Below are 22,975 nucleotides of genomic sequence, written 5' to 3'. Positions count from 1 at the left end.
GGGCAGCGGCAGTTTGGGCTTCCCTTCAGGCTAACTCAGATGCTGCGGACATGGCCATCATGGCTCCTGCTCTTTGGGCTCTCCAGCGAGGCACAATCTTCCATGCAATATTGCCTATTTAATGGGAAAGCTGTTTGCAGAGGAAACAGATACAGGGCTGCATGGCATGAAGGACTTCCGCACAACCCTCCAGACCCTGAGTCTCTATGTCCCGGCTCCGGCAAAACGTAAGTTCAAATACAGCAGACTCCAACCCTGGCCACTCTCCTGAAGTACGAGGCTGTCCATAAGAAGCAACGGGACTATAAGAGACGCCCTCACAAGCAGTCTCAGCCTCCACCCGAGCCTGGACCCTTCAAGGGCAGGTCTGGAAAAGACTCTGGACTGATTCTTGCCTGCATATTTATACCTGCCTCTGGAAATGTCCACCACATGTGTCTGATGAAGTGGGTATTCACCCATAAAAGCTTATGCTCCAGTAGTTCTGTTAGTCTATAAGATGTCACAGGACTCTTTGTCGCTTTTTACAGATCCAGACTAACATGGCTACCCCTCTGATAGAGGTGGGGAAAAAGGCGGTTTGATGGGACGCCAGGGGGCAACCCTCTAGTCCTTGTCAGGGATCCAACCCAGCCGGTTGTGTGCTTTCCTTCCGGAATGGTCTCAGCTCACTTTGGACCACCATATCCAGGGTTACACCCTCCAGTTTATCTCCTCCCCGCCCAACCACCGCCTGCTCCTGTCCCTCCTGGGGGACCCCTTGCACGAAGCTCTGCTCGAGCAGGAGGTGGGGCGGCTCCTAGGAGTTGGAGCGATAGAGGCGGTGCTTGAGGAGTTCATGGGCAAGGGGTTCTACTCCCATTATTTCCTTATTCCGAAGGCCAAAGGGGGGTCTCAGGCCCATACTGGACCTATTGGGTCTGAACCAGCACATGGTGAAGCTCAAGTTCTGCATGGTCTCCCTTGCCTTCACCATCCCCTCCCTGGATCCCGGGGACTGGTACACTGCCCTCGATCTACAGGACATGTACTTCCACATCCACGTATTTGAGGGGCACAGGTGCTTCCTCCCTTTTGTGGTGGGACAGAATCATTACCAATTTACGGTCCTCCCATTTGGGCTGTCCACTGCCCCCAGAGTGTTTATAAAATGCACGTCAGTGGTGGTGGCCTACCTCAGATGACGGGGGGGTACAGATATTTCCCTGTCTGGACGATTGGCTTGTCAAGGGTACCTAAGGTTCGCAGGTGTGGGATCACGTGGCGCTCCTCCTGTCCATGTGCACCACCTTGGGCCTACTGGTAAACAACACCAAGTCCACGTTAGTCCCAGTCTAGCACATAGAGTTTATTGGGGTGTTCCTGAACTCAGTGTCGGCCAGGACCTCCCTCCCACCAGACAGGTTCGAGACCCTGAAAGGTCTCATTGACTCGATCACAAGGTTCCTGGTGACAACAGCCAGGGTTTTGGGTCATATGTCGGCATGCACGTATCACTGCTCTACAGCCAAAATGCTTCTGAAATAAATGTAGTCGAACTTTACTAATTCTGGGTCACTGAGAACGAAAATGATGCTTAAAATTGTTGATTGGCTCTAGTTTTCAAGATATGCTATTGGGTCAGTATGTGTGACCCTTGACTTGGGAATGGCGGAGGATAAGTGAGTTATAAAGGGAAGGGATCTCAATTTAAACCAGAAATGACTAAAATACATCTTTGACTGGATCTATGAATAAATATATGACTGGGTTTGGACAGTACTTGCTTTTTAGGCAAAACAATGAATGATGCAATCTGAAGCTGGTATTGCGTAATACATGATATGAATTGCATCATGTTATTCCTAGAAGTCATGGATGATGCAATCATAACGAAGCTTACATCACTCTGCTGAACAAATTGCCCTGTATCAGCTCTAGAAATCATACAGTGTCGTGCTCTCTTATTTGTCAGTGTTTGATTTTGCAAAGGGACACATTTCTGTTTAGCCAGAGTGAGCAGAGATGCCCCGTACTTGTGTGAAGAGTGCAGATAACTTCTGCTGTGTTTGTGGTGAAGTGACTTTTGCATCACAAAAGCGCAGTATAACCACTATGGTTAAGAAAGCCTATCCCCTTTCTTTTGGCTGCAAAATTGGAGATCAGGACAAGAGGTGAGCCCTACACATATGCTGCAACACTTGTGCAACAAATCTTGGCCAGTGGTTGAACAGGAAAAGGAAATCTATGCCTTTTGCAGTGCCAATGATTTGGAGAGAGCCAACAGATCATACCAGCAATTGTTCCTTCTGCATGGTGCCTCCAGTTGGGAAAGGTGTGTCAAAGAAGAAAAAGTGGACTGTGTATTATCCAAACATTCCATCAGTACCCCACGGAGAAGGACTGCCGGTTCCTGATGCACCAGAATCATTCTCACTTGAGTCAAAGGAAGAGGATGAAACTTCTGGTCCTAAACCATCAATGTCACAGGACCCACATTTTCTCCCATCCTCCTCTGAACCACACCTCGTAACACAAGGTGAACTGAATGACCTTGTCAGGGATTTGGAACTACCCAAGAGTAAGGCAGAGCTGTTGGGCTCCAGACTACAGCAGTGGAATCTCCTGGCAGGCTATCAGGGCAAATGGAGCCCATCAATGCTTGCAGACTATTGCTGGACAGTGCCAAGAGATGCTCCATTTAATGAATACAAGAGACAAGCCAAGAAGCGCCAAGTAGACACTGAATAGGACTAAACTATGTACAGAAAGTTTTTTGCTTTTTGTTTCATAATACATTTTATTGATATAACTCTTGCTGATTTTTAAAGTGTTACATAAACAGGACAGGTGAAATATTATCATGTAAAGCAACCATAAACACATGAAAAGACCTAGGTTTACAATTTATGATTAAAACTCTACTATCTACACAATAGACATAGACATAAAATGTAAAAACTTAAATATCTTAGAAACAGTAGCCAATCAATTGTTTTAATTGTCATATTTGAATTCAGCACATCAAAATACATAATAAATATCACATTTTATCTCTGAAGCAGACCACTTCTCAAAAATTGTAGACCAGTGTATGTGGTCTGTCATTCCAGACTCGGGTTGAGGCCCCTCCAGCTCTGGTTGGCCTCTAATTTCTCCCAGGCCATGGACAGGATGGACACTGTGATTACCTCCCTGCGATGGTGGTCCACTCCGAACAACATGCCCCAAGGGGTCCCGTTCAGGGACAGGGCCCTGTCACTGGAGCTGGTGTCTGATGTGTTGGACCTGGGTTGGGGGCCCATTTGTGGTCGGCTCAGGACCTGACCCTAAACATAAACGTCAAACAATGCGGCTGGCATGTATGGTCTTCTGATTGCACCTGGAGGGCAAGGTAATCAGGGTCCTCACGGACAATGTGGCCTCGATGTTCTGTATCAGCAGGCAAGGTGAGACCCGCTCCTCTGCCCTCTGCCTCGAAGCCCTCAGGCTGTGGGACTTCTGTATAGCCCACAACATCCACCTGAAGGCCTTCCACTTACTGGGCACACGCAACGAGAGGGCGGATCATTTGAGCAGGGACTTCTCGTAACATGAGTGGTCCCTCCACCTGGAAGTGGCCCACCGGCTCTTCCAAAGGTGGGGAACTCCCTAGGTGGACCTATTCACGGCTCAGCAGAACCGGCGATGCCCCTGGTTCTGCTCCAAGGAGGGCCTGGGAAAGGGGCACTATCTCTGATGCCTTTCTCCTGTCCTGGTCAGGCTGGCTTCTCTACGACTCCCCCCTGTTGTCTCTGATCAGCAGGGTTCTGGAAAAGATAAAGACGGACAAGGCTCAAGTCCTCCTGATTGCCCTGGCATGGTCCAGGCAGTATTGGTACGGGACCCTTACGGGCCTGGCGGTAGCTCCGCTATGGCCATTGCTGCTCCACCCAGACCTGCTCTTACAGGACCAGGGCCGCGTCCTCCATCCCAACCTAGCAGCGATTCACCTTACGGAGTGGCTGTTCATTGGAGGAGAGGAAAGGATGTGCTCAGAGTAAGTTCAGTGCGCCCTCTTCGAAAGTAGATGGCCCTTCGCTCACCACTCTTATTTGGTGGGTGGCAGACCAGAGTGTCTTCCCTATGACAGCCCTGATCCAACTTATCCTTGATTACTTTCTCCACCTGAGGGCCCAGGGCCTAGTGACCACGTCCATCAAGATGCACCTGGTGGCCATATTGGCCTTCCATCCGCTGGTGCAAGGACACCTGGTGTTTTCCCATGCTATGACTGGCTGGTTCATTAAGGGTCTAGACTGTCTTTTCCCACATTCTAGACTCCCGGTTCCACAGTGGGACCTAATCCTGGTGTTGGCTCATCTCACCGGGCCCCTGTTTGAACCACTGGCCACATGCTCCTGGTCTCACCTCTCGTGGAAGGTGGCCTTGCTGGTTGCTATCATGTTGGACAGGCAAGTTTCAGAGCTTAGGGCCCTGACCTCTGAACTGCCGTACACAGTCTTTCATAAGGATGAGGTCCAGCTCCGCCCACACCCTGCGTTCCTCCCGAAGGTGGTCTCCACCTGCCACATGGGTCAGGACATTTTTTCTGCCGGTCCTCTGCCCCAGGCTTCACGCATCTAGTGAGGAACTGTCTCCACGTGCTCGATTGGCTCTGGCTTTCTGCCTCGAGCAGACTAAGCCATTCAGAAAGTCCTCACAGCTGTTGCCTTGGCTGAGCGTGCGAGGAGCCAGCTGATTTCCACTCAGCAGCTTTCCAACTGGATCACTTTGTGCATCTGTTCCTGTTATGAGCTGGCCAGGCATTCCCCTGCCAACCACTGTGAGGCTGCACTTGACCTGGGCACAGGCTTCCTCAGCTGCCTTCGTGGCCCACGTCCCCATGGATGTTTATAGGGCCGCCACATGGTCGTCGGTTCACACGTTCACCTCGCACTATGCGATCGTCTCCCAAACCAGGATGATGCTGGGTTTTTACCCACCTCCGACAGATATACCTTGTTTACCCACCTCCAACAGAAATACCTTGAAATCACCTATTGTGGAATAAACATGAGCAATCACTCGAAGAAGAAAAAACAGTTACCTTTTCCGTAACTGATGTTCTTTTAGATGTGTTGTTCATGTCTATTCCTCATCTCACCCTCCTTCCCCTTTGTTGGAGTTGTCTGGCAAAAAGGAACCGAGAGTAGGGGAGCGCACAGCTCCTGTTATACTGTGCCGGGCAGGCGCCACTCCAGGGTTCGTCGGGGGGTGGCCCCTCCCCGGCCACGGAGACTGCTAGGGGAAAAAGTTCCGGCACTGGTGCAGGTGGCGAGTAGGCACACCTATTGTGGAATAGACATGAGCAACATATCTCGAAGAACATCAGTTACGGAAGAGGTAACTGTTTTTTCCCATCTGTTATATTTGCGTGTATACATATGGCTAGTAGACATCTTGTGGACTAGTAGACATCTTGTGGACTTTTTCAGGCCCTATATGTAATGTGACAGAGGCCAGTGGGGTACAGGAGTCTGGTAGAGGGCAAATATACTGGTCACTGGGTGAGTAGTTTTCTGTTCCCTGAGTGACCAGAGCAGGAGCTGCACTAGAGTAATCAGGAACCTGCTAGAACCAATTAAGGCAGACAGGCTGATTAGAACACCTGCAGCCAATCAAAGCAGGCTTATCAGAACACCTGGGTTTAAAAAGGAGCTCACTCCAGTCAGGGAGGGGGGAGCCAGAGGAGAGGAAGTGTGTGTGAGGAGCTGGGAGCAAGAGGCGCAAGGAGCTGAGAGTGAGAGGGTGTGCTGCTGGAGGACTAAGGAGTGCAAGCATTATTGGACACCAGGAGGAAGGTCCTGTGGTGAGGATAAAGAAGGTGTTTGGAGGAGTCCATGGGGAAGTAGCCCAGGGAGTTGTAGCTGTCATGTAGCTGTTACAGGAGGCACTATAGATAGCTGCAATCCACAGGGCCGTGGGCTGGAACCTGGAGTAGAGGGCGGGGCTGGGTTCCCCCCAAACCTCCCAATTCCTGATTAGATGCAGGAGAAGTTGACCCAGACTGTGGGGAAGATCACTGAAATGAGTAAATTTGCCAAATAAGCACAGGACCACCAAGGTAGAGGAGGAACTTTGTCACAGTAAACATTACAGCACACAAAATTATGCACTCTTCAAATGTTTTTGCAATACCTACTCACATCTAGGTGAGTTTAGGACAATTATTCACCCTTAATTCTAAATTACTCTTCCTGTGGGTTTACTTGAGACACCTAAGCTTAATGTACTAAAAGAAAATCTACCAAACTTTACTATTTAATTTTGTATGCATACAATATGCCCTTGTAAATGGATTACTGGAGTAGTTTTAGTTACCAAGTTCCAGAATGGGCCATGTTCCTGTAAAAGCTTACAGCTCAATCTAAGCCATTTTTGATAGAGATCACTTACAGGAGTAATTGCATCCTTTACCCTCAAATCGACTTGTGATGCAGCACTTCTAAGGTGAAAGCCGCCTGCCTCACTACACAGCAAAGGTGCACATTAATAGTACTACTGCAGAGTGTCATATCTAGTTATTTTAGGACTTATGAGATTGTGTAACCAGACAGCTACTTAAAATGTAGATAATTCTCTTTAGCAGTTTTTCAGAGAAGCAGTCCGTAACTAATTGCACAATTCATCATTTTTTATCTTGCAGGCACATACTTTCTTCCAGGCTTTCCATGCAAAAGCTCCCTTATGTCACTTTCATTTTTGTAAAACATTAATCACTATTGCCAATGTGATGAAAAACTCTCTGAGGTGATGAAGTGTTCAGACCTGCGTTGAAATAGTATGTTACAGAAGAGCAATTGGCAAAATTAAAAAAACTACATAACCCTGTATATCTGGATTCCAGCCAGTTGCACCCCAGCAGTGTTAACTTAAAATCTTTAAATCCTTCGTGACTGTGTCCAGTTTCCCCCCTCCTTTTCCACACACACTGTTCCTTCAAATACTCTTCACAGGTGATATCCATGTGGTGACTTGGAAAGCATCATGATTTCTCAAAGCTTGAGGCAATAGAAGTAACGTTTTAACATTAATTTGTTTGAATACTGATTATAGGAATAATATGATATAGAAATATATTTAATGTTTTGAATCATTGGCAAACATTAGCTTTGGCTTGATATGCTGCAGTATAATGTAGCTGCTTACTGACCTTAATTTTCTGTTGATTTTGGGAGATACTAGAGAGGATGGGGGAAGCTTGTCCATGAAGCTGCCTGTTTATCTAAGTTATCTGTTTCACTCTCTAGACAATTTCCCTTGGTAACAAACCTTCTGTAGTTTATTGGCACAGACTTGCATAAAGCTTACAGAAAACACCTGAAGTGGGCAATCCAAGCTTAGCTCTAGACCAGTGGTTCTCAACCCATGGGCTGCATGCAGCCCAATTACCACACAGCTGTGGGCTAAAGGCCACACGTGGCGGGCTCCCGGCTGCCTGGCCGTGTGTGGTGGGCTCCCAGCTTCCCCACAGCAGGTTCAGGGTCCCACACAGCCCACAATGATAAATAGATAAATAGGTTGAGAACCACTGGTCTATTCACTCTATTTAGTTAAATGAAAAACTATATTTACTTAATGCTTTAAAAAAGAAAAAACCTAATCTGTTAATAAAATTGCTAAAGGAGCTCTGTAATGTCCCCAGTCTAAACCCAATGTCTGGGATAGCTTGAGAAATGATTGCAAGATATACCAGTTGTATGTGGGATGTATTCTACAACCTTCTTATCCACATCGCAAAACCACCTAACTTACTATCACATGTACCTCAAGTTCTGCATCAGAAGAAGCACCATGTAGTCCCCAATCAGCGAATGAGAAATTCTACAGTTATAATTTGTGTTCACATTATAGCATCTTGTTTTTTCATCCAGGGCTCTATAAACTTGGTGAAAATCTAATGTATAGTCATTTGGCTTGTAATCTGATTTATTATTCACATATAGTATTGCACGTAGAGGCTCTGTTATGCTGGGGTACAATCAGTTACTTGGCTCTCAGACCAGCTGCAACGGAACAAAAATTGTCCTCAGAAGCTGGGAAAGGAGCATCCTCCTGTTCAAACTCTTTAAAAAAAAAAAAATAAATAAAATAAAATAAAAAATAAAAAAAAATGGAATGACCTTTCCTTTAAAAGCTGAACTTTATGTTGGGGGGAGTGTGTGTGTGTGTGTGTATGTATGTATAGATATAGCTATGTCTGTAGATTCTAATGCTGAAACACAAGGAAGATGTAATTTGGTATCTCTGTATTTGAGTGGTGGGGACTGAGCATCTGATCCAACTCCTATTGAACTACAATCCTCAGTGTCAGAGTAAAAAATTAGACTCACGTTCAGTTTAAATATTTTGTTAATGTGAGTTCTTTAATTTTACAGGTCTAATCTTGCTGTTTTATCTGGTATTCTATGGTTTCCTAGCAGCACTCTTTACATTCACAATGTGGGTTATGCTTCAAACCTTGAGCGGAGATATTCCTAAATATCGTGACCGGATTTCTAGTCCAGGTAACTGTACTCTTTTAGTTTTATTTCTGGATTTTAAATTAGAATAAGATAAATTTTATCTAATAACTTCCTTTTCGGATAAAGTACATATTCCAATGTAGTGTAGTTTTAATTAGACTAACAAAGAGTTTTAAAGGAGGACTCTTTTATAATGGGTGAATTATTTGGGCTTTGTAGGTTTGCAGCATAAAGCCATTTATAGGGTTTTTTTTGGCCATATTTACTAACTGATAGCTCTAAATTCACTCCTTTCTAGTTCTTCCTGGATTTTGCTGTACATTTAAATTGCAGTTTTCAATCCACAACAATGCAATATGAGGTCATAAACATAGCATTGTTGCTTCACTGCAGGAGTAAGCTAAGTTTTGATATTTTGCTGGAGGGTAGATTTGATTTAAATCATGATTAAATCAGGTCTTCCTAACCAGTGATTTAAGTCATTGATTTCTACATAAAAGTGCATTCTTGTTGATTGTTATAACCTTAATACATATTCCTCACAACTCAGAGATAGATGTAGGTTTCGTTTTTAGAAGGTACACACTATACATTTTTAAACAGTGATTTATTTTGAAAACTTTTCAGATATTTATGAAGTCATTGGGAGGTGAGCTATCTCCAATTCAATAGGTTAATCATTAATATTTGGAGGATTTTCTTGCCGTGCTGTATTAGGAGGAGAACATCACTAGACAGACAATTAAATTGTTTTATTTAACTAAGACAACAACGTTATGTATTCTAGATTCTTTTCTTGAACAGCAAATATAGAGTATTTTAACAAAACAAGCATATGAATTTTTCAAGTTTGTTAAAATTGTTTAACTAAAATAGTTAAATGACATATTTAAAAAAATAATTAAATCAACTATGTTAGCCAGGTCAACATGACAAACTTAAAATATTGCCTTCTGTAGCTAACTCAGTCATCTTCACCTTCATTTTCCTGTTTGTTCATAATCTGGATAAGAAAAACAAGCTTTCCTGCTTTTTCAGGTCCCAAACGATTTCTCAATTTGGAATAAACTAGTCCAAAGGAAGAAAATATTCTTTCTACACCGGCAGAAGAAGCTACTGCTGTTAAAAGTGAGATTATCACTTCAATAGTTTCTGACTCCGAGTGCTTAAGTGACTTCCACCACTTCATTGGTGTGACTTTCTTTAGAACATCATCAGCAAACATATATTTCTTGAATGGTTCACCCTTAGCTCTGAAGTTTACTATAATTGGCATTATGGAGGGATGATTGTTGGATGTCCATGTCATAGCCAACTCTTCTTCTTACTCAGACCCTTGTACTGAGTATTGAGAATATTTGCAAGAAAATGAACTAGAGATAGTGCTTGTTCCATTCGTTTTTTTTAATGCTTGTAATTTAACTGTCATTGCAAACTCAGCATGTGTTGAACATTTCTCTTAAGCCCAAAGTTGAGAACTTTGGCTGTGTCAGTGCCATCTATTTTTTTTTTCATGATTTTGTTCACAAATTGTCATCAGATTAGGCCAGTTCTTGATATAGTGCTCAAAACAGTCCACTACTGAGTTCTGTCGCACGTCTTGTGGTAGAGTTAGCTTGGTTCCTTGCACTTTTTTCAGAGCAGCCACTGCAGAGTGGTTGTTACGGAAGTATTTTGCAATTTCAACAACATTAGCCTTTATTTCTGGAACACTGAAAAGTCTTGCTAGGAGTGCAACAAATGAGCACTGCAACCATATGTTATTGGCTTGGGACTCTCTTCACTCTCTCTTAAATAATTTCTGATCTTGAAAACATTTGCAACGTTGTCTGTGACCAAGCTGCGTAATAGATATTTTAAATTTTTTTTCGGTTTGCTATAGCTTTTACTGCTACTTCTTGTAAGTATTCTGCTGTGTGTGCATTTACTGATGTATCAGTTGTTTCTGTAAAGAAGATATTCCCTTCTTCTGTTGTCACACAAGCACATATAACAGGATCATTGTGGACATTGTTCCACCCATCAAGACTCAGGTTAACAATTTCACCCTCTGGAACAACCTTGTCTATGGTTGTTTCTTGATGATGGAGATTTTTTCTTTTTGCTACAGGTGATGTACTGTGGCTATGTGACATACTTGATGTGACTGAAAGACTATCGTTGGCAGATAACTCTGAAACTAAAAAAAATGGTGATCTTGAAGGTGGATAGTCTTCAAAATCCTGTATGTTGAGGCTGGATTCTCCTAAACAAACTAAGTCAATGCAGTTATTTAATTGTTGTTAACCATACTTCTCATTTAGTATTACTCATTGCATTCACCGACTCTCGGTACTACTTTAAAGGTGAAATTGTAAAAGGAAGATCTGCCTATTTCAGCTATTTACTTTTTATCACAACTGCATCTAAAATGATAGTACCATAGAGTAACAACTATATATTTTTTGCTCAAATATGATAATTCAAGAATAGTCCAGAAGGAAGACAGGCAGTCCTTCAGAAAGAAGTATGAAATAAAAAAATTTACCAACCTGAAGATCCTTCCTGTTCAGACATGTTTCTTTCATCATCTTCAAAGCAGCTTCCTCCTGAGAAGGAATGCTTCTCCTGATGTTGTTTTATTCGGGCAACCAGGCCTTGCATTTTTTTTATTGCACTGTTTGTATTTTGCACGCGTGCCTGTCTTACCCACAGGTAGAGGAACTTCATTAAAATATTCCCAAACTGGGTCTCTCTTATAGCCTATTGCCGTTATACATTTTCCCTTCTAGTGAGAGAATGGTATGGTAGATTTCAGATCAATGAAGGCTACAGTCAGAAAGACCTCAAGACTTCTGGAATATGCTGCTTGAACAGTTTCGCTTTTGCTTCTACTGCCTGCCCCTCCCTCCCTTCTCACATTTATCTCTAGACTTCTTCTTGTCTAGATTGTAGCCTAAGTTGGGATGTACTAATAATATTAATTTGGATAATGTGGGAATTTAATTTATTAATTTTAATTTAATTTTAATCATATTGATAATAATTATTAATTATTAATGTTAATAGTATGGGTTTTAGGGTCTCCAATCTGTTTGATCAGAAGATAAAATTCTTGTCCCGAATCAGGCTCTACAGAATTTACAAAGGACCCTCGGGGGTATGACAGGAAGCCCACACTGAGACAGATACAGCCTTAAAGACTTTTTGTTAAAATCAATAATAGTAAGTAAATGGTAAAATACTCAGTTACAATTGCATTACTGCAATTCAAAAGATACATATGGTAATATAGTATTATATGCCAGAAAGTTTTGGTTAAAATACTCACACTGTTCCTTGATAACCTGGTGGTAAGAAATACAGGACCAGCCTTGCAGTTCAGGTTTCTCAATTCTTGAGAGAGTGATGCAGTGCTTAGAAAAATGTAATGCGAAAAGCTATCAATACTAATTTAGGGTTTACTTGACTAACTTTAAACTTAAAATCAAAACCTAATAAACTAAGAATAAAACTTAGGGAAACCAAGCTTAGCCTAGTTCCTTTGAAACTTAAAGTTTAAGAACAAGTATAGCCTACTAATAGTAGTAGTCATCATAGATGGAATAGAGAGAGAGAGAGAGAGTAGAAATAGAATATAAATGAGAATGGTAGAGCGGAGTGCTCTGGCGAGGTGGGTCACAAGTGCTGGAAATCCATCCTTCTATGCCCAAATTTCATTCCACACCCACAAAATGTTAGGGTACGCTTATCCCATAGGCTAATATGTTTGTGCGTATTGATTACATGTACATACGTCCATAAGTTCCCTTGTGGTGTACGTGTTAAGTCTGTGGGTACAACATTGAAAACCCCCTTATGCCGTTCTCCGTTGTCGATTGGTCTAGATAAAAGGTCATAGACATAGGCGTGGGTACTTCTGTATTTAGGTAACAAGGTGTAGGTCAACTTTACTTTTTGGGGTAAAAGGTCTTAATATAGATAAGCTAACTTTGCCTTAGCTTAACATACAGGATATGGCCTGTAGGTCTCTTGCATTACAGCCAAACTTACTTTAATATAAATCTATAAACCTATTACAATAAACCAAATACTGAAACTATAAGAAAAGATATATAATATGCAAGCAAGCAGGTTAATCCTATAGGCTACGTGATCCATTCCGCCCCCAGCAATATTCTATTCATTGAACTTTTTGAAACTTTGCACTTTTAGAGAGAGGTAAGGATTGACTCTGGGTACACAAATTTGCAGGGGGCAATAGGGTTGAGGTCTGTTATTTCTCACCTGTATATATTTTATTTAAAAACATTTTTGCTGTTAATAAGCATGTTATCTCTGAAGAAACAAATCCACAGTTTGAGAACTGCAAAACTAAGCATCTCTGATGGTATGTTCTGGACTGAGAACTGAGTCTCATTGGATAGGTAGAAAGATTAACCTAAATAATCTGTACAGGAGTCCCTGGAACCCTATAATATTGGGTCCCTAATCCATAACTATTTGAACTCATTTACAAAACTTTATTTAAACATTACATGAATGTATTGTCTCATACTATAGAATTAAAATGTATAATTCCTGTTCCATGATATCTTTGAGCTATAATGTATCTTAATTTAAACTATCTTTTAGATATGTTTTTTTCTCAAAAAGCATTTTATCAATTTTTTTTTAAATCATTGATTTTTATCTTCCCTGTTTTGCTGTTAAAGCATACAGCTGAAATAGCAGAGGAAAGAGATAATGACTGGGAAAACAAAACTTATGAAAATATTTTGGAATATTTCCTGTTTGCAGAAGAAAGTCCCTTCAGATATTGATTGTTCAGGATATAAATTAGATACGATATAGAGGATAGTGAGGTGAAGATTTTGCGTGTTTTAAAATACCAAACTCAATTAAAAAGGAAAGCTGTCATTACCTAGTCCTGTGTTGCTTACTGGATCAGACCAGTGGTCCATCTAGTATCTTGATGCTAACAATGGCTGGTATTGGACACTTCAGAGGAAGTGCAAAAAAGACGGTGTATAAGCAGTTATAGGATAATTTCCTGGGAAAATTTCATCGTAACCCCAAATAGAGGTTGTCTTAAACGCTAAAAGATGAGGGTTCTTCCAAAACTTTTAATATTTAGTATGTCAATTCTTAATTTATTAGCCACTCATATAGTATTCAAAAAGATTACCTGCTACCATAAGAGATGCATTGAGGCTTGGAGTTCCACAGGCTAGTTGTATAGAAGAGTGTTTCCTTTTATCTGTTTTGCATTTGCCATCTTTCAGTTTAACTGAATGTCCATTTGATCTTGTATTATGAAACAGAGTGATTCCAAGTTCCTGATTTGCCTTCTCTTACCATTAATTATTTGTATAGTCATGTCCCTTTTAATTGTCTCCATTCTAAGATAAATGAGTTTAAAAATTGAAATAGCTCTTCATATGAGATTTTTTTTTTCATGCCTATAATCATTCTTGGCTCCCACCTCTGAATCCCCTCTTTCTACTGTGTCCTGTTTGAGAGTAGGTGACCAGAAATAGTTTTCCAGATGAGGGCACACCATTCATTTTATACAATGGCATAATATTTTTATATTCTCCAGCCATTATGCATCAACTATTTTTTTTAACCCTGTTGCACATTGAGCAGAGACCTTCATTGTGTTGTCCGCAGTGAAGATCAGGGCCTTTTTATGAGCTCAGGCTGAATTTAAAACTCAGTAAAATATGAATAGTTCAAATTATATCCTCCAGTGTGAATTACTTTGCATTTATCAGTGTTATGTTATGTTATGTTCAGTGGTTCCTTAAATAATTTGGATTAAACTCAAAGTTCCCTTTTCCCTTTCATTTAGATCATATTGTATGTATAGCCAGACAAATCTTCATTAAAGTGAAGTTAAGGTTGTAGGCACATGCCAATAGGTAATGCATATTACCATTTTAAAACTTTTTTTTTTAAAACCCTCCCAAACATGAAAAACTCAAGTACTGAAAAATCAAGGTTGCACTTCTTAAACAAGGTGCCTGAACTACTTTCTCTGTCCCTGTACAGATGCCAGCCTACCATTTTCTCTCTTTGAATATAAAGTATTAGAAACATTAACTGTAGAACCTTAGTTGTAGAATTTTTCATGTATATAAATCTCCAGTAGCAAGCCTTGTCCCTTTACTGTCTTCTGCTCTTTTTCAAGTACTCTAACAGCATAAACTAAACCTATGAGATTTATATATGGGGCATAATAGCTAATGTCACTTGGAGAATTGGCTGCCACAGAGTTGTAGAGCTGAGTACATCCTATGAAGAACTGAGTCCCCTCAGGACTTTGAAGGATCAAGCTTTTAATGGAAGCACAAATGATTTATTCTTTCCATATACTGTTTGTCTAATCGTGAATTGGTAAAGCTGTGTGTATACTGTGTGACTAAAGAAGACCATAAAATGACACTCTGACAATGATTATAATGCACTGTAATTTTGGTGGCCACTATTATTGTTGGATAAATTAGCATGTGTTCCAGGCTTTTCTGAGAACACTGCTCTGAGAGATAGAGTTAAGGTAGTTCGTGGACTTAAAAAGTTCAACCTTAACTTTGTTTTTCTTTGGTTTCTAATGTTTTTAAAAGGTAATATGCACTCAGACTACTGATATTTGCCTGCAAATAGAACTTGACCTTAACATTTTTATCCTTACTTTCTTTTAAAATGGTCCTAAAGTCTGCTGAAGACTTCAGTTCCTGCCCACCCTAGGGTGTGGTCAATCCAGCAGACCTTAGAAGGTTTGAGGGTAAATGGCCACAAAGACTCCTGCTAACTACAGTGCCTATCCACCATCTTGTGGAGGTGAGTTCTGTTGCTGCAGACCTCCTATGTGGCTCTCAAAGGCTTTGAGTTAGCAAAATGGGGGGAACTGGGGAGAAGAAACTCCCTACCTCTCTCTTATGCTCCAAACCCTTTGGTAGGAGTTGTGAGGAGTGAAGAATCCCTTCCTCATTGTATTACTGCCTCCAGATGCTTCCTGGGCCACCTGCTGGAGTTGATGTTTTTCTCCTGTAGTTTCTCTGTTATGAAACTGACTCCTGGCCTCCTGTGAACTGCCGGAAGTTCATCAGAGCCCCGAGCCCTCGTTAGTTTTAGATCATTCCCCCTTCAGCACCCAGTTGGCTCCTGAACCCCTGATGGTCTGAAATAGGTTTGTCTGCTGTGAACTGCTAGCTGACAAAAATGGAGTGAATGAACCTAACTTCCATAGCCCACCCTATGAATAAGCTTATGCCTATGAGAGGGCAGACAAGAACTTAAGGCTCACTATGGGTTCTTTCTTTCTGCAGATCTTGAGCAGTCTGCAGAAAAGTGGAGAGAATGTTCCCTCACCTGCACAGATCTCCTAAGATCTGCATGAATAGGGCTTCCTTCTGAAAAGCCTTAGGTCTGCAGGAAGCAAGGGCCTGGCCCATCAAGAAATTTGGGGCCCTGATATGTTCTCTGGGGTCCCACCCTCTCCCATTTCACTTTATTTACGCAGACATTATGGAGGGAAGGTGGGAGCTGAACTTCTGGTCCTGGTGCAGTTGTGCTTTCCCTACTCCAACCCCCTGTCAGCCCTGGCAATGAGCAAGAATAGGTGTTTAGGGAGGACATGGTGGTATTTTCCTCCCTTCCTTCAAGATCTGCCAAATCTTTAGAATGGAACCAATCTTACCTTAATAAGCAATTCTCACTAATCAGGTTGCATGTTGAGCTCAATTTCTGCCATAGAAAGGGCATTAAAGCCTCTTGTTTATTTATTCATTTTAATAGAAGTTTATATCTCCAGCATCTTTTGACACCTTCTGACAAGATCATCAGAGAATTATTGCCTGATGACAAAATTAGATCAGATATTAAGTCTTTTCATCTTGGGTGCTGGATCTCAGTTGGGGATACTATTTTGTCTCTCCCCCTTTTTTTTGTGTGTGATGAAGATTTCTTTCTTTTGCTTTTTTTTTCTTTAAGTAGTTAAAATTTAATTTGGAACTATATTTGGCAGCTCTGATTTGATCAAAGTTTAAGAACTCCTAGTTGCTTTCAAATTTTGAAATAAAATTCTCCATTTCTATATCTTATTTTGAGGCAAACATATTCTTTGTGTAGATTTGAAAAAGGAAAGGATAAAATTCTGACTTAAAGTTGTCCACTGAGTTTCTATTTTAATTAGGGAGTGGCTAATACTCTACAAAAACTGAAGTAGACAATAAATGGTTACATTTTAGGCATATAGGGAGTTGTGCATCTCATTCTCTGTACTGGCCTGAAAATTTACCCTTGATTGCTTTGTTACCGACCTTAATGTTGAGCCTATGAAATTATTTTGCAATGTTTTTCCATGTAATGGTATAGAGTGGTACAAGGGTATACGTTTTGCCCAACCTCTCATTGATTTAAGGGAGGTAGATTCTTAAATAGAATACAAATATTTTGTTAAATTCCAGGTAATAACTCAGTTTCCCCAGGAAGATGGCCTGGTATTGTATACTGTAAGCTCTAGAGAGAGAGCCATTATAGCTTCTAGATACTATTTTCAAAGAGTATATGTATTTTTTTTTTGACTGCCTGAAGATTTGATACTTGCTTTGGATGTTGCAGGGAATCAAATATGCTTAGAGATAAAATAACTTATGATTAGGGCTGTTGATTAATCGCAGTTAACTCACACGATTAACTCAAAAAAAATTAATCACAATTATTGTGATCGCACTGTTAAACAATAGAATAGCAATTGACATTTATTAAATACTTGGGGATTTTTTTTACCTTTTCAAATATATCTATTTCAGTTGCAGCACAGAATACAAACTGTGCAATGTTCACTTTATTATTTTTTATTACAAATATTTGCACTATAAAAACAATAACAAAAGAAATAGTACTTTTCAATTCATCTCATACCAGTATTGTAGTGCAATCTCTTTATTATGAAAGTGCAACTTACAAATGTAGATTTTTGTTGATACATAACTGTACTCAAAAACAAAACTGTGTAAAACTTTAGAGTCTGCAAGTCCACATAGTCCTACTTCTTGTTCAGCCACTTGTTGTTTGCCAAGAGAAACAAGTTTGTTTAGAAGATAATGGTGCCCACTTCTTAGTTACATTGTCACCAGAAAGTGAGAACAGGCATTTGTATGGCACTTTTATAGCTGACATCACAAGGTATTTACGTGCCAGATGTGCTAAAGATTCAGGTGTCTCTTCGTGCTTCGGCCATCGTTCTAGAGGGCATTCTTCCATGCTGATGACACTCGTTAAAAAAATAATGCGTGACTGAACCCTCTGGGGGGAGAATCATATGTCTCCTGCTCTGTTTTACCCACATTCTGCCATGTATTTCATATTATAGCAGTCTCAAATGATGACCCAGCACATATTATTCGTTTTAAGAACGCTGTCAATGCAAATTTGACAAAATGCAAAGAAGATAGCTATAGCATTCCACCCAAGTGCTTCAAAAATCTGAGAGGGATGAAGTGTGGAGCATGCTTTCAGAAGTCTTAAAAGAGCAACACTCCAATGCAGAAACTACAGAACCCAAACCACCAAAAAAGAAAACTAGCCTTCTGCTGGTGGCATCTGACTCCAATGATGAAAATGAACATGCGTCAGTCTGCACTGCTTTGGATAGTTAACAAGCAGAACCCGTCATCAGCATGGAAGCATGTCCTCTGGAATGGTGATTGAAGCATGAAGGGACATATGAATCTTTAGGGCATCTGGCATGTAAATATCTTGCGACACCGGCTACAACAGTGCCATGCAAAACGCCTGTTCTCAATTTCAGGTGACGTAAAAAAGAAGCATGCAGCATTATCTTCTGCAAATGTAAACAAACGTTTGAGCGATTGGCTAAACAGTAGGACTAATAGGACTGATTGGACTTGCAGGCTCTAAAGTTTTACATTGTTTTATTTTTGAATGCAGGGTTTTTTTGTACATAATTCTACATTTCAACTTTCATGATAGAGATTGCAGTATAGTACTTGTATTAGGCGAATTGAAAAATACTATTTCTTTTGTGTTTTACAGTGCAAATATTTGTAATAAAAATAAATATAAAATGAGCACGTCACACTTGTATTCTGTGTTGTAATTGAAATCAATATATTTGAAAATATAGGAAACATCCAAAAATATTTAAATAAATGGTATTCTAATATTGTTTAACCGTGCTATTATTCATGATTAATTTTTTTAATCCCTTGACAGCCCTGCTTATGCTGAATAGGTTTTTTTGGTTTTGTTTTTTTAAATTGCCCCTTTGAGAGAAGTTGAGCTCTTGCATAAGTAATCCGGATAACTCTCTTTGAAGGATTGAGGGTTGGATTTTCAAAGGTGCTGCGCATTGTCCTAACTTTCCCATTGACTGAAACGGGAATAGTTTTATAATCACAGTTTTACCTGGAACACAGAGCCAGCCAGTGTGTGACTTCTGGATTCTAGACATGGGCCTGTATGATGGCACAAAATACAGATATGTATTTGAACATTCCACACTTTGGGGAAGGAGGTTGGACTATCTGTAGTCAGTACCACCCTCTTCTGAATTTGAGTGAGGTGTTAAAAGGTTGGAAACAAGTTCATCCAGTTCAGGTTTAATCAATTTTTGCCTTAATTTATAAATTTTCAGGCAATCGTTGTCACTTATAGTTTCTGATCATATATTTGACAGACGATAAACAGATAACAGAACAGATAGGGGCCCCAGTTACTGAGTTCTGGACTACCGGGAAGCTCTCCCATACTTCATGATGGTCATCTCAGTCTCTGGTCCAGTATTCTCTGATTTGGGCCCTGTTCACTTGGTTTCTTATGCCTGCCCACAATACATATTAAGGAGCTTTCTTCCAATAAAAATTAAGTATTAAGTTTTCCATAACCTGTGCAATATGCATTCCCAAGGTTCAATTTACATAGTATTTGCTATTCACACTATTTTCATATCATCATGTCTTTGCAACCTTACTCCTGTTTTTCCTTTTTGGCATGATGTTTTGTGGATTTTATTACACTGATTAACTCTCTCTTATCTAAGCCCGCCAACACAATACAATCCCTGAGCAAAAACTTTGCCATTGTCCTGTCAGTAATTTTGCTTGTTTTTGTTTTTCAGGGCCTTGGTATTTAGTTGTTTTCAGCAGGGTTCTCTAAGCTTTAAAACCATAGAATGTTCCAGTGTATAAAACAGTTAAAGTAAATTAAAAAATCCTGAAACTTCACCAAAAAATAAACTTCTGACCTCCTTCGCTAGATCCTTTACTATATAATCAGTTCCATGTTCTGATGAAGTTGCACAGTGGCTCTGACAATCCCAGTATCATGTAGGCCAGGGGTCGGCAACCTCTGGCATGCGGCTTACCAGGGTAAGCACCCTGGTAGGCCAGGCCAGTGTGTTTACTGCCATGTCCGCAGGTTCGGCTGATCAGAGCCAATGGGGGCGATGGGAAGTGGCGGCCAGCACATCCCTTGGCCCTCGCCGCTTCCCACAGCTCCCATTGGCCTGGAGCGGTGAACCACGGCCACTGGGCAAGTAAACAAACTGGCCTGTCCCGCCAGGGTGCTTGGCCTGGTGAGCTGGGCGCCACAGGTTACCGAGCCCTGAAGTAGGCTGTGAATTTGCTTGGGGGTGGTGTGAAGGAAGGTAAATTTAAAAGTGGTTGTACTCCATGCCTTTTGCAATGTCTGTTTTAAGATTAAGCATCAGAGAGGTAGCCGTGTTAGTCTGGATCTGTAAAAGCAACAGAGTCCTGTGACACCTTACAGACTAACAGACGTATTGGAGCATGAGCTTTTGTGGTTGAATACATCTGATGAAATGTTTAATCATTTAAACAATTAACTTTTAAAACGATATTTACATCCCTAGCCTTGACAGAATCCAGTCACGTTCTCATGCTCTGGGTTTCCTGGCATGCCCTTGGGGTGCAGATATAGCAACCCTTTCTAAGATACAGGACTCCATTCTGAAACTAATGCTAGTTCTCTGTACGCCTCCCCAGTTTCAGTTACATGGCTCCCAGAGTTCCTCTGATACAGTGGATCCTCTGGATTACTGTCTCACCCTTTGGACACTATGGGTATGGCTACACTTGCAAGTGTACAGCGCTGCTGCGGGAGCACTCCCGCGGCAGCTCTTTGAAGTGTGAGTGTGGTCGCAGTACCAGCTCTGGGAGAGAGCTGTCCCAGCGCTGCACGTACTCCACCTCCCCGTGGGGATTAGCTTACAGCGCTGGGAGCCGCGCTCCCAGCGCTGGGGCACTGTTTACACTGGCGCTTTACAGCGCTGTAACTTGCTGCACTCAGGGGTTTTTCACACCCCTGAGCGAGAAAGTTGCAGCACTGTAAAGTGCCAGTGTAGCCAAGGCTTCAGTGACAGTTAAAGCAAGTATCACAGACATTATAAAGGAATTTCTAAGCCAATCAAACACTTTACTCACAGACAAAGCATAGGAGAGAGACAGATCTATGAGAAAACAACCAAAATTTATACACAGAGCCATTTGAGTTTGGTCAGTCCTTCCAGGGTGCCTATGCTCTCCTTTGCTCTTTCTCCATCTTTCCACCTTGTACTGGTCTCTTTTTTTTTTTTTTTTTTTCTTAAAATGTCTAGTTTGAAAATTGAGAGCGCCTCCTTTGTATAAAGTTCCAAGTGCCCTCTGTCAGGTGACTCCCACCCCTCCCCCCGGGGTTTCAAGTTCCTGTCAGGTGACACATTGCTTAGTTAAAGCCCCATCTGGGATAACTAATGGTTCTGGGGTGCAGCTAGCTTATTGTCCTAGAGCGTGTCCATTTGAATGGAATGCCCTCCAGATTAATGACTCTTGATTGCTCTCCATTGTTAGCCCTCTGCTGACACCTCATGGAATCCCACTTCAGTATGGAGGTTAAAAGGCAACAGTGAAGGTACAGTGCAGTTTACAGTCAAAATGGCGTTCATCATGCAAAATGGGGTTTGTAGTGTCATGTATCAGACTGTCATTTAGATAAGACTTGCCCTGGGAAATAGTTAACTAACTGCTGCTGAGGTGAGGGAGAAACTGTGCTTTTGTGAACCCCACAGAAAAGGTGAATGAGTCAAGACGTGCATTTTAAAAAGGCATATATAAAGTGTTAGCCTCTGAAACTCATTCCTTCTCCAAAAACTTCTAATTTGTCTAAACTGTTTCCCTATTGTTTATTAAAATAATTTTAAAAAAAAAACTGCACCATTTTCTGTGTCTTCACGTAGGGCTTGCAGTGGATCACTGATAGATTTGGTCTATGTAGTTGTACTTTCCATATTCTTTCTGATAAGTTTCTTTTTTTATATATAATACATTTATTATTTAATATATAAAGTGGCCTACAGAGAGGGGAAAACTGATTTCATTACGTCCTTTTCCTTTTTATGATGTATAAAGAAGGCCTGAGAAGTGCCTCCACCCCACCCCACGCTTTTTTGGGGTGGGGGAATCTTGTTTAATATTTCAGCTTAGAAATATCAAGAATGTTGTGTGTCTAGTCTTCCCGGGTTTACCAAAAAATGTGTGGTGGCCTTTTTCAGATTTTAATTGAAGAGTGGAGCGGGTAGATATTATACCCTTAACCAAAAAAAAAAAAATCTACAAGGTTTTTCTTTTCTGTTAACAAACCGTTTTAAACTATTCAAATAAAAATTGTATCCTCAGTAGATCGTTTTGTTTCTTCAGTGCTTGCTATCTCATCCTGCTAGTTTTGCTGCTGCCTATAGTTTTCAAAGGTAGACATAATCTGAACTTCTGGTGTGTGGGGAAGAAGGGTGAAAAGAACAATCAATGTGGTTTTGTTTTTGGCTCGGGGACCTTTCAGGCCATCTGTTTACATTTATTAAGTTTTTATTTTATTTTTTTTTAAGGTGCAAGTCCTCTTTTGTTCTCTGTGGGTCACCCTGAAATTAAAATTATAATAGCATCCAGTTTTACTATGTAAGGCATGTTTGGCTTTATAAACCACTTCAAAATTAGTAGGTTTCAAAAGTATGCACAGGAGATACAGAAGTATCTCCATTACATAACAAATTTATAATGAAACTAAGAGTATGTAAAAATACCGAGTAAGTAAACTGAAGGTATGGAAGCTGTCCACTGGACTGTCTTACTCAGCACTAGTCTAAAAATTAAAATGTTCTTTTTAAAGAAAGAAGCCTTGGTATAATGTTGGTGAATATGGAAAGTACAAAGTAAAACTGTAATCAGTAAAATACTTTAGCTAATCGCCTGCAGTTTTAATTTTTCTATTCTCAATCATTTGGGTTTTGATTATTATGAATTCTAATTATTATAGCTTGCACTTAAATTGTAACTTTATTTAGACTGTAATTTAGATTTTGGTGTTGAAAATTGATTTTAAAAATCTACCCTCAAAATATGGTTGTACAGTATAAGGATAATTCTGAAATTTCATACTAGATAGTCTATTTACAATTTTTAAAATGTCTTTCTGAGAAATGAGGGTGGGGA

At 40.8% G+C, this 22,975-nt stretch overlaps 1 protein-coding gene across 2 annotated transcripts in view; it reads left to right on the top strand.

The window, feature by feature from the left end:
* ATP1B3 (ATPase Na+/K+ transporting subunit beta 3) overlaps nt 1-22,975 on the top strand; it is a 73,593-nt gene that overhangs the window by 16,057 nt on the left and 34,561 nt on the right. The window contains exon 2 of one of the 2 annotated variants that reach the window (XM_030574327.1): nt 8,400-8,528. The exons of the other annotated variant lie outside the window; for it this stretch is intronic. Coding sequence (XP_030430187.1) covers nt 8,400-8,528 — 129 coding nt within the window. The remainder of the gene's footprint in view (nt 1-8,399; nt 8,529-22,975) is intronic. 2 annotated transcript variants of the gene reach the window in all.

The sequence above is a fragment of the Gopherus evgoodei genome, chromosome 9, assembly GCF_007399415.2.
Source record: "Gopherus evgoodei ecotype Sinaloan lineage chromosome 9, rGopEvg1_v1.p, whole genome shotgun sequence".
Classification (NCBI taxonomy): domain Eukaryota; kingdom Metazoa; phylum Chordata; order Testudines; family Testudinidae; genus Gopherus; species Gopherus evgoodei.
The sequence above is the reverse complement of the archived record's forward strand: the minus strand, read 5'-3'. Positions and strand labels throughout refer to the sequence as shown.